Genomic DNA, 15,583 nt, shown 5'->3' with positions numbered 1-15,583 from the left:
TCGAAACTTAAAAGCTGGCTTGTCGCTTTACGCCTTTCACTAACCCCTGAGAAGGGCGTTGCAGCCTGAAGCTTCCTGCAGGTGGACCGCCCCATCGCTGAAGACCCCTGTGTATTTCGGCAGGACGTTTTTGAATAAGTTCTCACCGGGATCTGAAGTCTGGCTGATGTTTACCGTTTGGACGAAAGTCATTGTTACGGTGGTGTTCTGTGAGCGAGCTTGAGCATTTTGAAATATGGGGGGTGGGGGGGAATCCTGGCGTGGAAATAGTTTCAGCGTGGGATCTTGGTGAATAGCGGCAGCTTCTAATCTGGCGAGCCAGCTTTGATTCCCCACTCCTTTCCCACATGTAGCCAGCTGAGTGACCGTGGGCTAGTCACAGTCCTGATAGAGCTGTCCTGACTGAGCAGGAATCTCAGGACTCTCTCAGGGTGTCTGTTGCGGGGAGAGGAAGGGAAGGTGACCGTAAGCCCCTTTGAGACTCCTTTGGGGAGTGAAAAGTAGGGTAGGTATAAAAACCAACTCTTCTTCTAGCTAATCTGGGTAACCGGTAACCCATTCTGTGCTTTTTTGGCACCTGTCTGGCATTCTAAAATGCCTGGCGGTGACTTTATTGTTACCCCTCCAGTGGTATTCGTTCTGCTGAAGCTCCAGGACACCTTTAAGTGACGTGTTGGGCCAATTCATTTCCACAGAGTTTGGGCCTTTTAGACCTAAGCAGAATCCTACAGGGGTGTGGTCGGTGGAGCTTACTCCCAGGAAAGTGCCCAGTTTAGGTGCTGCTCTTAGTCAGATTTAACTGATCTTCTCCCGCCTTTTAATTTAGCAAAAATTGCACCGGGAAGAGCTTTCTGCTGCAACAGCTGCGCAATTTTCGCCGGAGAATGCTCCTGGCTCCTGCGAACGGCTCCGGAGCAATTTCCCAAGACAAAGGAAAGGGGCAGGATCTCGGAACGGCGGCGGAACCCGTCGTGCCAAAAGTCAGGGAAAGACGCCGCTTGAAACTGCAGGGGCCGGCCTCAGTGGCATCAGGGCATTCAGAGGCTGCAGCAAAGAGCTCTCCCGTCCTTGGCCACGCGATCAGCCAGACCGACTCTTCCGATGAGCTGAAGAAAGAAACTAGGGAAGGGTCACATCCGGAGACGACGCACGTGTCCCTAGAAGACAAAGGCACCGGCTGTCCAAGGTTGGCACAACTGGGTTGTTTTTTTTTTAATATGTCCCTGGTTTTCAAGTAGGACTTCAAGACTCAAAGAGCTTTTGCCAGATCGGTCGAATTGTCCATCTAGGTACAGGGGTGGCCAAACGGTGGCTCTCCGGCTGTCTGTGGACTACAATTCCCATGAGCCCCAGGGGCTCATGGGAATTATAGTCCACGGACAGCCGGACAGCTGCCGTTTGGCCACCCTGATCAAAGACAGATTCCATCCTGCAGCAGCTCTCCAAGGTTTCGGATCGAGAAAGGTCACTCCCGGCCTGTCCTCCCGGAGATCCTTCACCTGGAGGTGCCAGGAGTAGCCCCTGCCATCTGCAAGGTGCAGTGGTGAGGCCCTAACCCCAAGCAAACCAGCACAGGAGGGAGCGGGAAATAACGAACAGGGCCCGAGACACCTGGGCGAGAGTCGTAAAGGAGGGCAGGGTCAGATTCTGCAAGCAGCTCAGAGACCCACGGAGTTGCCCGCGCTTTTATTTTGCAGGCCTAACAAAGACCTGATAGAAGAACGGACTCTAGAGAAGCAGAGGCAGCAGAGGCTCCACAATCACCTGGAAGGATCCAAGCCGCGGCTCTCCGTCACTGGGAAGCAGCCCGCGGCAGAGCAGACGCCCGTCTTGTTCCACGCGGTGAGTGCGGCAGCGTTGCCGAGGGACATCCTGTTCCCCGGAGGTCTCCTTGCGCCGTGCTCCTGACTTCTGACTGCAGTTGTTGTCTTGTGGGGTTTCTTTTTTTGCAAGCAGCTGAGGCTCCCTCTGCCTAGAAACATGCACGCATAAGGGCTCGTTCTGGGTGAGAGATCTGCCCCTGAACCTCCTTCCTTTCCAGAATCGGCAGGGCCTTCCGCGTCACACCAGCAGTGGCCTGGCAGGTGTGGCACCTGGGGGCCTTCAGTAGCCGTGACCACTGAGCGATGACCTGTGAGTCAAGGTCGTGACGGGGGTGGGTGGAAAGTGCCGTCGAAGTCACAACCAATAGCATCTTCAAGGCAAGGGATGAACAGGTGGCTGGCCACTTCCCCGCCTCTGCATACCTTCCGTGGTGGTCTCCCCTCCAAGCGCTCCTCAGGAGCAACTCTGCTTAGCTTCCGAGATCTGAGCTTTTGTGGGGCACAGCTCGCTTCTTCAGGGACTGAGGTCGAAAAGAGCCAGACTATCACAACCGGTGGCAGGAGAGGAGCTTTCAAGAGTCACTTTTTCAGATCCTGATGCCCAAAAGAGCAGCAGTTCCGCCTGACAGAGCCGTATTCTTCGTAAGCCTCTGCTAACAAAACATTTAAGTGGGTGGAAGCCGTCGCCTCTCCGGACGGTCCACGGCTCTCCCTTGTTCAGGAGGGCCCCAAGGACATTCAGACAGGAGCCCTCTTGGCGAGTCGGATCAAAACGGCCGCTTGCGCTTTCCCCCGGATGCGCTCACCGATTGATGATTTAAACTGTTTTGACATGTGAAACCAAAGCAGTCATAATTTGGCAGCCTCATCCCATAGAGATTTGGATATGAGCGTGACGAATGGATAGAAATACATATATATATTTCTAGGCACAACGGTTTCAAAACGTACTATTTTTAGTCTCTCGAATCCAGTGTTCTCCAGACTTCTGAGGTTTGAGTCGTTTTTTAAATTTCTCTCAATTAAAAGTGTCCTCGCTTCACCCTCGTCCTCCCAGCGCTAGGATCCTAACACAAAACAATGGTTGTGAATCATGCAGGGGTGCTGCGGGTAACTCCAGCCACTCTAATCCAACATTTTCCAGACTTCTGATAGTCAAGTCATGTATTTTTTAAAATTTCTCTCAATTAAAAGTCTACTCGCTTCACCCTCGTCCTTCCAATGCCAGGATCCTAACACAAAACCATGGCCGTGAATCATGCAGGGGTGCAGCGGGCAACCCCCAGCCGTTTGAAATCTCGGGAACCTCGCGTGAAATAATGGCTTTGACGTGCCATGCTCAGTAGCTCCAATGTGATAACTAGCGCATACCAACAGTTTAAGAATGACTGCGCCAGGTGCTTAGACCAGGAACATGAAAATCTTCCGGGCCGTTCGTATTGCACCTTAGTAATTGAGCTGAACGGTAATTATTCCAGAGGAGCTCGGAAGCTCGTCAGCGGCTAATGAAGGTGCTTAGGAAGTAATAAGCTCTTTTTGGTGGGTGTGTGCATGTTTTTTTTTTTAAGTACATTAGCAATTACATTAATGGCCTCGGCTCGTTGAGGTAAATCGAGGCTTGGTGGCCTCTCTGTCTCCTTAGCTTACCCCTCCGCGCTGCATCTGGAGGCATCTCCCTCCCGGTCCTTTTGTGGAATCGCACTCCGCTTCCGTTCGGTTTGGGGGTTTGTATAAACGGGAGGAGGAATTCAGTTCGGTCTGCCAAGCCGAACCCGGCACTCCGCGTCTTAGAATCGGTTTATAGACTCTCGGCTCAGTATCCCTTTCGGCGCTGAGGTGAGGAGAAGTCTGAAGCGCCGGCTGGTGAAGGGGGAACACTCAGTAACTCTCACAAATCTGCAGTTCAGCAGTATGCGGAAGAAGCCCGGTTTGAAAAGAATCAATTATCTGGTCATTTGTGGTTATTGCCAGCCGGTTCCAGGGGACCAGTCTAGGAGAGCACTGCAAAACATACATTCAGTTGCTGCCAAGTTTGGTTCTTTGGGTGAGAACAGCTCTAACAGGACTGTGACTAGCCCAAGGCTGGCTGCATGTGGAATCAAACCCAGTTTGCCGGATTAGAGGCTGACGCTCTTAACCGCCACACCCTGGTGGCTCACACAAGAAACCCGAATGCCAAGGCAGCCGTGTTGGGGAATGTTGTCCTGAAGAGACATGTCCCTTCCTTGCGCTTGTTGCTCCATGCGCACCCACCGCCCCACTGCATCGTGTCGATCTGTCACACTTCATGCCGTTGTTTCTTGCCATGTGACTGTGCAGCAGCATCGGTCACTGTGCACTTCTTCAGGTACGCTAGAGGCTGGGTACCTGCCATTTCCTTCATGGGATCGACAATGCGTTGGTGTGGGGCTGGGGAATTGTATACAAAGGCTCAGCACATTTGATCACAGCCCCAGAAGTCCCGAGAACAGCCACCAGATGGCCCCTTCATCTCACCTCCTCGCCCTGTGAAATAGCAAGTCATCCCCGAAATCAAGTTAGCTCTGTTTATCGAAGCCGGTGCCTCGACCCAAGCAGAGAAGAGAAATGAATCTCAGGGGGCCGAAAGTCGACCGAAGAGGCGAGATTCACATTTGTGGTCCTCTGTGCCTGGCCATGCATTCACGCATTTAGATACAATGAGAAAATAAAGCAAAAATGAATGACTTTCCTGGCACCTAGAAGGAAGTCCCCCTGGATCTGGATGGCCCAGGCTAACCCCATCTCATCAGATCTCAGACGTTAAGCAGGATTGGCCCTGGCCAATATTTGGATGGAGGAGCAACGAGGAAGTCAAGGGTTGTGACGTCACATGCCGTTGCCGAGCATCTCATAGAATCCTAGAATCATAGAGTCGGAAAGGACCTCCTGGGTCATCTAGTCCAACCCCCTGCACCATGCAGGACACTCACAACCCCATCGCTCACCCACTGTCACCTGCCACCCCCTTGAGCCTTCACAGAATCAGCCTTGACGTCAGATGGCTCTCCAGCCTCTGTTTAAAAATCTCCAAAGATGGAGATCTCCTGCCTTGAGAACCCTGCCTAGTCACCATAAGTCAGCTGTGGTTTAACTTTCCACTTCCCACCCCCGAAAGGATGTCAGGTCTAGGGTGGTGTCGTGGCTAAGAGCGGCAGCCTTTCACCTGGCAAGCTTGGTTTGATTCCCCGTTCCTCCACCTGCAGCCAGCTTGGGTGACCTTGGGCTTGTTGGGAGAAGAAGGGCCAGTGATTGTAAGCCTCTTCGAGACTCTTTGGGGCAGTGAAAAGTGGGGTATAAAAACCAACTCTTCTTCTTAAAGATCCTCAGCAGAGAGTCAGCCATCATACCAGATCCTTTGCCTCATTGCTTGTTGCTGGCTCTGCAAGCCTTAGGCTTGGCTTCCTTCCTTCCTTCCTTCCTTCCTTCCTTCCTTCCTTCCTTCCTTCCTTCCTTCCTTCCTTCCTTCCTTCCTTCCTTCCTTCCTTCCTTCCTTCCTTCCTTCCTAGGACTGGTCAGTTCCTTCCTTCCTTCCTTCCTTCCTTCCTCAGTTAATATATTTCAACCCCATAGTATTTTCGAGGCCAGGGGCCTTCACAGGTGGCTTACCACTGCCTGCCTCTCTGTAGCTGTCCTTGGGGGTCTCTCATCCAGCTACAAACCAGGGCTGGCTGTGCTTAGCTTCCAAGATCAGACAAGGCCAGACCGCACTGGTTGGGGCACGAGATCTCCTAGGGTGAGCATTCAACAATATGGGGAAAGGTTTTCTTGGGCTGTACCAATGAAAGCGTTTGTGCATTTCTCTGCCACTTAAAAAAACATGGCCGTCCTTCTCTTTGTGACGCTAGGAGAAGCCGGGCGATTTATTCTGGAGAGGGGATTCCAGCTATTCCAGCCTTCACCCCACCACCTGAATTGGTACAATCCACAAACCCTGCCCACAATCCACTGTGAATTCTGCACATATCAGCTGAGTTGGAGCCCTGGCAGAGGCTAGACTCAACAGATGTGAGCTGCACCATATATCTTGGTCTCAGATGTGCCTCTGCCGGTTCCTAATTATAAAGCCGAAATTGAAGACTCCCAAGGCACATCGGATTCCCCGCTCTTTCCTGTCGTCTTTGTCAAGATATAATTTTAAGCAGCCCTGGCGTAAAAAACCCGACAAATTGAGTCTTTTCCCTATTCCTCGGAGTTGATTAAAGCGAACATTTCACTTTGTTATTGAAGAAAGTCGCGATGGAGCTTGACAGACCAAAGCAGTCGCTGGGTCATTTCCCGGAGCCAGGAGTGGAAAGAAACCGCCCACATCCGGAGCATAAGTTGAGACAAATATAAGGGGGATTGTGTGTCCTCTTCACAAGCAAATACCCCAAGCAGGCAGGCATAAGAACCTCATTGCCTGTGCAGTTGTCACTGGTAGCACCATGCACCCCTTCAGCTCTGAGGAGGCCCCAATGGACTAATTGCTCTTGTGAATGAAGAGGTGTTTGTTTTATCCTTAAATGATGACGGGGTGTTCTATTTGTAAAGGTGAGCAGAATTCCAGAAAACAGTCTTCCAGTTAACGTCTCTGAATACCAGAGCCAGAAGGTCTTGGCTTCTATGTGCTCTTCTTGGCTTTCTTCTGATGTTCTCAGGAAGGCCTCAGCTTCCGTGCCCTGTTGTTGGCCCTCCGGAGGACCTGGTTGGCCGCTGTGTAAGACAGGATGCTGGACCAGATGGACCACTGGCCTGATCCAGCAGGGCCCTTCTGACGTTCTCAGGAAGGCCTCAGCCTCTGTGCCCTGTTGTTGGCCCTCCAGAGGACCTGGTTGGCCCTTGTGAGAGACAGAGTGTTGGACCAGATGGACTGCTGACCTGATGTTCTTAGGAAGGCCTCGGCCTCTGTCAGTTCCCTTTGGTACAAGATCAACAGAAGAAGCAGGATGGATTCACACTACCCAACCCGTGACCATTCTGACCCAGCAATATTGCTCAGGCCAATGACCTCAATAGGCTGAAAACCGCCACTCCTAACAGAATACAAATTCACAAGCGAGGAGCATTGACTGCAACATGGTTTGGGGTGACGCCACTTAAAGTAACAAAATTGGTGTCCCTGCTCCCAGTACGCCCAGCCTTTCCCCGTCTTCCGAGCGACAGAAGGGATTCTCGAGCGTCCAGGTTCCAGTATACCCTTCCCGTGGAACTTGGGCTCCGCTAACAGATGGCGTTGTCATTCTTCTAGCCTTCCCTCGAGAACGGAGAGCAGTGCATTGGTGACATTTTCGAAAAGCCATTATTGAGTGACAAAACGTAGCTCCATTTCATCGGGGGAGATTGACGTGATGGCTGGGCGTTAAGCAGCACGAGGCGAGGAGGGGGACCTGTCGCTTCCCGGCTCCCCGCATTCGGGGATTGGCGTCATTCGCCTGCCAGTTCCGCGAATCGAGCCCAGTCGTTGTTTTCATGTCTACTTGTACTCTTTGGTCCTCTTGTCAAGCACCACTCAAAAAGTTTGCAGTCATTATTGGTTACTGTTTTTGGTTAGCTGGGCTAGAAATGCTCCGTTTTTAATGAGTGGGTTTTTTTGTTTGGGGAGGGAAGGTGTCACCGGGCAAGTCGCGTTGTTTGTCCACTCAATTGTGTTTCGCTTAAGTTGTGCAGATCCACCTGTCTGCCAGCCTACCGGGGCTCATGGGAATTGGAGTCCATGAACATCTGGAGAGCTGCAGTCTGGCCGCCCCAGACGTAATTCCTTAATTTGCCATTAATATCAATTCTACTTGGTCCAAGCTAGCTAAGTCTTGCTAGATCTCGGAAGCTCACCAGGACCAATCCTGATTCATTTTTGGAGGGGAGACCTCTGAGGGAGTCCAGGGTTGTCAAGAAGAGATCTCGTGCCTTGAGAATCCTTAATTCCACCACCATATAGTCATAAAAGGGCCTCAAATCAGGTTATTCCCCGGGAGAAACGATCGAACTCATAAAACCTATATTCGGTCACCGGATCCTCATCTGCTCCATGTGCTCCACCCATTCACAAATTCGTGTTTGTGACAAGGCCATTCCCCCTTCCCCAGTGGGCTCACGTGACTGAGACACAAAGCACACTCAAAGGCCTGTTGCTTCCAAACACATTGAAGGTTGTGTGGCATAAGCTGCCAGTATGGCTCAGTTGCCGCCGGATTGTGTTTTCAAGAGCCTGGCGTCCTTTCCTGCCTCACGGCTCCTAATGTCAGAAACGGAGATGACCAGAGTTGAAGCTGACCTAGAAATCCAGCCTCCCTGCCTTTCCTCTAAGACCCAGAGACCTCTACAGCTAAGATTTTCAAGGGGGTCCTAAGGAAGAATTGCCACTGGCTGGCCAGGACACCAGTTTGCAAACAAGCACGAGTCAAAGCTGCCCCTTCCCCAATCATTTCAGCAGTGAACGGCCTACGTGATCTTGATGCCTCTCCTCTCTTTTAACAGGAGGCCTCTTGCCTTGCGCCCGTCAGCACGTTGCCTGTCCTGAAAGGCCTGAGGCGTGAGATGCTTCGGATGACCATCGGGCTGTCCAGCTGTGGGTGCGTTGCCCTGCGTCATCAGCAGAAGGACTCCTTCCCAGAAACTTCCTCGCCGGTGGCCAACCTCTACCCTGCGGCCGTGACCTGGCTTCTCTCCCTGGTAAGTGGGAGGGTTGAGGAGGAAACGTAGGATTTTGGAGACATGTCAGGAAAAGGGAAGGAGGAGCATGGCTGGAGCATGGAATGTGGACAGTGACTTTCCAAACATTGTGCCCTGCTTAGCTTCTGAGCTCGGATGCTATCAGGCTAGCTCAGGCTTTCCCAACCGAGATTTTATGAAACCCGGGAGAATCGCGCCTGCCTTGGAAGGGTTTCCGGAATGGGCGGGAGTGAATTGATTTGTTGATATCTTTTTAAAATTGATCCAATATCTATCAGGTGATATGACCACGTATAGTCCTGTTGGCCACCCCCGATATGGCCAATGATGGGCCTGGAGGGGGGTGGGAAGGGGAGGAGCCCCGGGTGGGCATGTCCACAACTGCTTCTGGGATTTCATGAAGCCTGAAGCATCATACCTGATTCTCCGGATTAGAGGCCATTGCTCTTAAGCACTGCCCCTCTTTTGCCCTCTGGAGCTCCTGCCATCTACAGCAGAGCCGATTTCTCTAGCCTGGAGATTATTACAGTTCTAGGAGATCTTCAGGCTCCACCTGGAGGTTGGCAACTCCAGCAGCACGGTTACCCCGTTTGGTCTTGCCCTTCCGGCTTGCTTCCCGTCTCCCAGCAGACGAGCGCAGCCCGTCGTCCTGATTGGCAGCTCCTCCGTAGTTTATTAAGCAAATTAATTGGCTAAAGCGGTTGTCTAAACAACTTTAATTCAGACCCATTAGACCTCGAGGTGTTTATGTTCCGTGGGAGGCTTCAAAACATCCTCAAATCTCTCCCCTTGCTTAGCCCGGCTAAGGGCTTAGCATGGCTTAGACGTCAGGCTGGGCCCAGGGTTCAAGACCCCGTTCAACGGGAAAGCTCCCTAGGGGGATCCCGGAGCAGAGCCACACCCACCTCACAGGATTGTAACTATATACTTGAGGGGAGGTCGCCCTGGATTTTGCTTTGAGATCCTTGAAGGAAAAGCAGAATATCAGGAAAATAAGTAACAGTGAGTGACTGGTGGGAACATATCCTGTGTCCCCCTCCCCTTGGTATTCTTACAGTACCCCCTGCTGCCTCTGTGCCCCATTATTATAACATTATTATAACATCACTGGGGTTTCCACGTCTCAGGGCTTGCCACAATCAAGCCGGCCATGCTGCTTGCCCTAAGGGGGCTTGCCCTCCCCATACATCCCAGTGTCCCCCGCATCCCGGAAGGTTCCACGCTCTGACTTACGAGCCCTGCCAGCCCACAGGCTCCAGGTGCTCTTGGAGTCTCCGGGTGGGAGCCTTGGAGGTTCTGCCTGCCCTCCAGAGCTATCATCAGAATCTGCTTGGGAGCAAGGGGGAAACCATCCGGCCTCTTCCACACCCCCAATTCTTCTCCTTCCCCCGGAGCGTCCAGCGTTTCTAAAGCTGAGCCACTGAAGCTGCCCTGTAGCCTAGATTTCTAGGGGGGGAGGAAGTATCTCCTCTAAATTATTTCTCTCTCCCGCACACATCATGGCAGCAGCTGAGCCCGTGCAAAGCGCAGGGGCCTCATGGTCCTTTCCAGCTGCTTCTAAAGACAGCGGGCAAAATCACGTTTTTCGTTTTCAAGTCACGTAAATTGAGGGGCAGGCGGTGTGTGTGTGTGTGTAGGAGGGGGGACACGGCAAGGGAAAGAATCAAGCCGAGCAGAATTAAATGCGACGGGTTAGAACGAAGGGGAAGGGGTTCTTTGTTTTTGGCTTTTCCCCTCACTTAACGTCAGGATCGGGTTCCCAATGAGAACCCGTTGGCGAGAGAGGACGGCGGCGCCGTGTTTTAATTGGCTTCGGCTCTAAAGCAGCCACGGAGAGCTGATAAGCGCTCAATGGGTGTAATAAATAGCCATTTCCGGCAGAGAAGAGCCATAAGTGGATCAATGGAAGCCATCTTCTACAATTGGAAATGACGGCTCCAGTTCCCCCACGCTGCTCGGCAGAATGCAGCGGGGAGATGCGGCAGGGCATCCAAACAGACCGGCGGGTTTTGGCCAAACCGGTTGAGGGGTGGGCTGGCAGTTGTGTGTTCCCAGTGCCCGACATTTTTGAAAATTCTGTTTTTAGGCATGTGGATTTGTCTCCCTCTGGCCTGTTTGGCCCCAGGAGGAGAAAATATGTTGGTACCCATCTCGGTAGCCAAAGGCTTCTGATTGGCCGCTGGGGATCAGATTAGCCTTGCAAATTCGAATAACGCTGTTCCCATGACAGTGGCCACCGCGGATGGCTGGCAGGTGCCGGACGCCCTCTGCCTTTTTGGGCCAGGGCTGGCAAGGTTGAGCCGTTGGAGGGAATTTGGGCCTGCAGCCAGTAAAGAAGATCGGATCTTGGACTGCGCAGCTGGCTGGCAGGCCGGCCGGCCAGCGGTGTTCCAAGGGCACGACCTTTCCTTCTGGAGGGCCCTGATGCCACTCCAACGGCCAACGTGGGCTGCCCGAGCCGTTGCCTGCTCCCCTCGGCTCAGTTTTTGGTTTCCCCGCAAATAAATATTGCCGCTTCGTCACACAGGAATTGATTCTGTCGAAGGCAGCTCCAGGGTCTTCTTAGGACTCGGGGGAACAGAGGGAGCAGGAAGTATTTTCCTATAGCGATACCTGGCCCACGTCTCTCTTCACGGAGGCCTCGAGACTTGGATCTCGTTCCGAAAGATTAACGGGACAATTAATCCATCCGCGGCCTATATTTCCAGTGCTGACGACAGCTGCAACGCAAGTGAAAGACACAGGGAAGGGGGAGGCGCACATTCTCCAAAAGAAGAGCGGTTTTGCAGGGAAGCGAAGGGACGCGGTGGGGTAATTTTAAAGAGGCAGAGCGTATTTGGCAGAGTATTCACATGGGATTTTTAAGAAGAAGAAAAAGAAGAGTTGGTTCTTATATGCCGCTTTTCCCTACCCGAAGGAGGCTCAAAGCGGCTTACAGTCTCCTTCCCTTTCCTCTCCCCACAACAGACACCCTGTGAGGTGGGTGAGGCTGAGAGAGCCCTGATATCAATGCTCGGTCAGAGCCGTTTTATCAGTGCTGTGGTGAGCCCAAGGTCACCCAGCTGGCTGCATGTGGAGGAGTGCAGAATCGAACCTGGCATGCCAGATTAGAAGTCCGCACTCCTAACCACTACACCAAACTGGCTCTCCTAAGATGTAGGAGTGTAGCTTAGGTATTGTCCTCCAGAGCTTTGAATTGTGCCTTGAGTTCCCAGGCAGAGAAGCATTCGAAACTTAATTCTTTTTTGGAAAGAGCAGCTGACCGGAGCCACATAGGTGTGGGGAGCTCTGCAAGGCAGGCAAGTGAAGTTTGCGGGCCCTCCTTCCATCCTTGGCCATCCGCTTTCATTTCCGCTTCAGAAGGGTGCTTTGAATCAAACAGCCCGCTTTGCTCCCCTGGCCAAAGACAGCAAGGAGGGATGGGGACCCCTCCCCGTCAACCACCTCTCCACCTTACTCCGAGTGAAAACAGAAGGTGGGTGATGAGCTTGTGCCGATGAGCATGCATTCCCCGGGGGGGGGGGCCACGAGCCCTTGCCAGAAGCCATGCGCCGTCTCCTTATAGCAGCATAATCGCCTAGCATTGATTTTTAGCAGAGCCCATCGACCCCATTATCGTTAGCAAAGGCAGCGTCCCGGACAGCCGCGGCAGGGAACAGGACGTCGATGAGGACTCCTCGTTCTCGTCTCGCTTACGGGAAACGGATGGGAGGCGTGAGTCTTCCCCAGCTGTCTGAAGGAAATGGAGGACTCAGCGGAGAGGAAGAGAAGGCGATGGGAAGCCGCTTTGAGACTGCTCCGGGCGGTGAAAAGTAGGGCATAAAGGCCAAACCCGTCTTTGTAATGACAGATGTTTGCTCATCAAGAGCACCTCTGAGGGACAGAAGAGCACATGTGGGTTCCGTCTTCGCCCGTTTTGTCTTCACAACAGAGAGAGTGTTTGACTCACCTGTAGAGCTTCATGGCTGAGGTGGGGGATTTGAACTCAGGTCTCCTAGGTCTTAACGGGCACTATAAGCCTTGCACCGCACTGCCTCTTTCGCATTATCCCGAATTCTCGCGTACGGCAGGTTGCAGCTCAGTCCGGCTAATCCCCCCCCCTTTAATTGATTCTATGCATCCCCGAGGTCAAACTGTGCCAACATGGTGCTGGCAAGGGCTCGTGGGAATTGTAGTCCGTGGGCATCTAGAGAGCCACAGATTGGCCACCCTTGACCTAGGTCCTGCACTTGCTCATTGGTCCACTTTTACGGGGCATTTCCTTCCGCCTGAGTCCCTGCCTTGTTTGTGGCTGCTCCTGCTTCTCCATTAAGTGACAGGCCCAGAAGATTCTCACAGATGCCTTGCCACCCTGTGCGGGCAAGTCCTTTGTCCTTTTGCCCCCTGAGGGAATCGCACCCGAGCTGGTCTCCGTAGTCTGCACTTCTGAGCCGGCTATTTCTTTGTGGTAACTAATTCCTCCAAGCTGAATGTTCAAATGCATTCGCAGGTCCCCAGCCTGGGAGGCCGAGGAGAAGGCAAAGCTCCGTTCTCCGTGTCGGGCCTGCAGCAAGCCTGGCAGGAGGGGAGCCTGGCACTGCGAGCTTGCTTGACCCCGGCCCGTGAGTCAGAGGGGCGGCGCGTGCCCGGACTTCAGGAGCATAAGGTAAGTTTGGGGAGATCAAGTCACAATGGTGGGCCTCGATTCCAGCCGAGCACAATGGAGAAGGGAGGACGACTCCCATGGCCAGTCTTGGTGCCTTCTTCGGAGAGCCTGTCAAAGGAGGGAGCTGGTGGGCAGCCCTCGGTGGCATGTAAGGGGCAACTAGCTGCCGTGCTCAACTGGACTAGAAGTCAGATGTCCACAAAGAGAATCCCTCTTGAAGTAGAAGAAGAAGAGTTGGTTTTTCTGCCCCGCTTTTCACGGCCCGAGGGAGTCTCCGAGCGGCTTCCGATGGCCTTCCCGTCCTCTCCCCACAGCAGACACCCTGGGAGGCCGATGGAGCTGAGCGGCCACTTTTATTACAAGCTGAGCAGGAAATTGTTCCTGGTTGCCGTGAAGAAAGCTATGGGTGCCAAGCTTCTGTCAGGCCTTGACGCCTGGGAAGGTGCTGTTGATGAGGATTAGGTGGCTTCAGCCAGCAGCTGCGGCCGAAAAATTCTTTGGCACATTAACCCCCAACTCTCAGGGGCAGAGAGTTGTTACGATTGGCAATATGCCGTGAAGGAGGCAGTGTGGTGCCATGGTTAAGAGTGGCTGCCCCTAATTTGGAGAGCCGGGTTTGATTCCTCACTCCTCCACATACAGCCAGCTTTGGGCCAGTCATTGTCCTTTTAAAGCTGTCCTCGTAGAGCACTTCTTTCAGAGCTCTCTCAGCCCCCCCCCCCGCCACTCCAACCTCGCAGGGTGTCTGTTGTGGGGAGAGGAAGAGACTTGTTTTTTTTCCGCTGTATCCTTCTCGGTTTTTGATCAATGAACTGTGTTTTTATGGCTGGGGATTTTATGGGGGTTTTATTCGTTGTAACCCACCACGAGCCATTTGGGAGTGGCGAGTAATAAATCAACTTGAGACTCCTTCGGTTAGCGAAAAGTGGGGCATAAAAATCAACTCCTCTTCTTAACCGAACACCGCTTCATTAGTGCGCCGAAATGCAGTAAAATGAGGCATCAGATTAAGCACGTTCTGGCATTTCCTGCAGCTCTTCGGTGTGCTGCTGGTGTTTTCGTTGCCGCTACAAAGGTGACCTCAAGTCTCTCTCCCGCTGCCTCGAAATTCTGTCGTTCTCATTCTCCCGAGGGTTCTGCACAGCTGTCGCTCAACACTAGAGCTGGTGGGAAACACACACACACACTCCCCGGTCTTTCCAAAATGTCAGCAGCGGCAAAGGGAAAGCAAACAAGCCTCCTTGCATGTCTCTGGGGAAATTTTCAGCTGCTCGGATTTAATTCTTCGCACTGTCTCAGCGCCGGCAACAGGCGGCTCCTCCGTGACCTCCTTAATCAACACCTCGTTTTAAGAAAAGAATCTGACATGTTTATCTCTGGAAGTATCTTCCAGGGAATCGATGCCTCTCGCCTCCTTGGGCTGGGCTCGGGGCATTTTACAGGGGGCCTGTGTCCGTGTGCGTGTGTGTGTGTGTGTGTGTGTGGGTTATGTGGCTGCCGTTCTTCCAATAACAAGTCCAAGGTCCTTTGCAGAGCTCCAGCATTTCAAAAAGCCCATTGCCTTTTTACCCGTTTAACCCTCGTTAAGGCGATGTCTTCTCCGGTATGCTATTAATTCGTTTTTATCCCTCCAGGGAGGGAGCTCAGGGAAGCCTGCACAGTCCCATGTGATCCTCGCTGTCACTGTCCTCCCTGTCCCCACTTCCGTGGGGCCCCGGAGGGTCGAGGCCCAGCTCCTCATGCCTGGGACGACTGGTTGACTGAGCTTAGGACCCCCTCTTCACGTGCTGGGAGCCCAGCATCCCAAAAGCACCACTGACTCCTTGGTTGTCCATAGTTTGGGGGAGAGGGGCTGTCATGTCCTAGCCGACCCTTCCTTCCTTCCTTCCGAGGACTGGTCAGTTTCCTTCCTTCCTTCCTTCCTTCCTTCCTTCCTTCCTTCCTTCCTTCCTTCCTTCCTTCCTTCCTTCCTTCCTTCCTTCCTTCCTTCCTTCCTTCCTTCCTTCCTTCCTTCCAAGGACTGGTCAGTTTCCTTCCTTCCTTCCTTCCTTCCTTCTGAGGACTGGTCAGTTTCCTTCCTTCCTTCCTTCCTTCCTTCCTTCCTTCCTTCCTTCCTTCCTTCCTTCCTTCCTTCCTTCCTTCCTTCCTTCCTTCCTTCTGAGGACTGGTCAGTTTCCTTCCTTCCTTCCTTCCTTCCTTCCTTCCTTCCTTCCTTCCTTCCGAGGACTGGTCAGTTTCCTTCCTTCCTTCCTTCCTTCCTTCCTTCCTTCCTTCCTTCCTTCCTTCTGAGGACTGGTCAGTTTCCTTCCTTCCTTCCTTCCTTCCTTCCTTCCTTCCTTCCTTCCTTCCTTCCTTCCTTCCTTCCTTCCTTCCTTCCGAGGACTGGTCAGTTTCCTTCCTTCCTTCCTTCCTTCCTTCCTTCCTTCCTTCCTTCCTTCCTTCCTTC

General features: G+C 52.8%; 1 protein-coding gene across 5 annotated transcripts in view; it reads left to right on the top strand.

Annotated features, from left to right (window-relative positions):
• The window catches only part of DNAAF8 (dynein axonemal assembly factor 8), a 55,829-nt gene that overhangs the window by 7,315 nt on the left and 32,931 nt on the right, over positions 1-15,583 (top strand). For all 5 annotated transcript variants that reach the window (XM_077316577.1, XM_077316575.1, XM_077316572.1 and 2 more), the window contains exons 9-12: positions 827-1,186; positions 1,698-1,842; positions 8,298-8,492; positions 12,982-13,137. In XM_077316577.1, the coding sequence (XP_077172692.1) occupies positions 827-1,186; positions 1,698-1,842; positions 8,298-8,492; positions 12,982-13,137 (856 nt within the window). The remainder of the gene's footprint in view (positions 1-826; positions 1,187-1,697; positions 1,843-8,297; positions 8,493-12,981; positions 13,138-15,583) is intronic.

This window comes from Paroedura picta, chromosome 17 (assembly GCF_049243985.1).
Source record: "Paroedura picta isolate Pp20150507F chromosome 17, Ppicta_v3.0, whole genome shotgun sequence".
NCBI classification, from domain to species: Eukaryota; Metazoa; Chordata; class Lepidosauria; order Squamata; family Gekkonidae; genus Paroedura; species Paroedura picta.
This window is presented reverse-complemented; position numbering and strand designations above follow the sequence as displayed.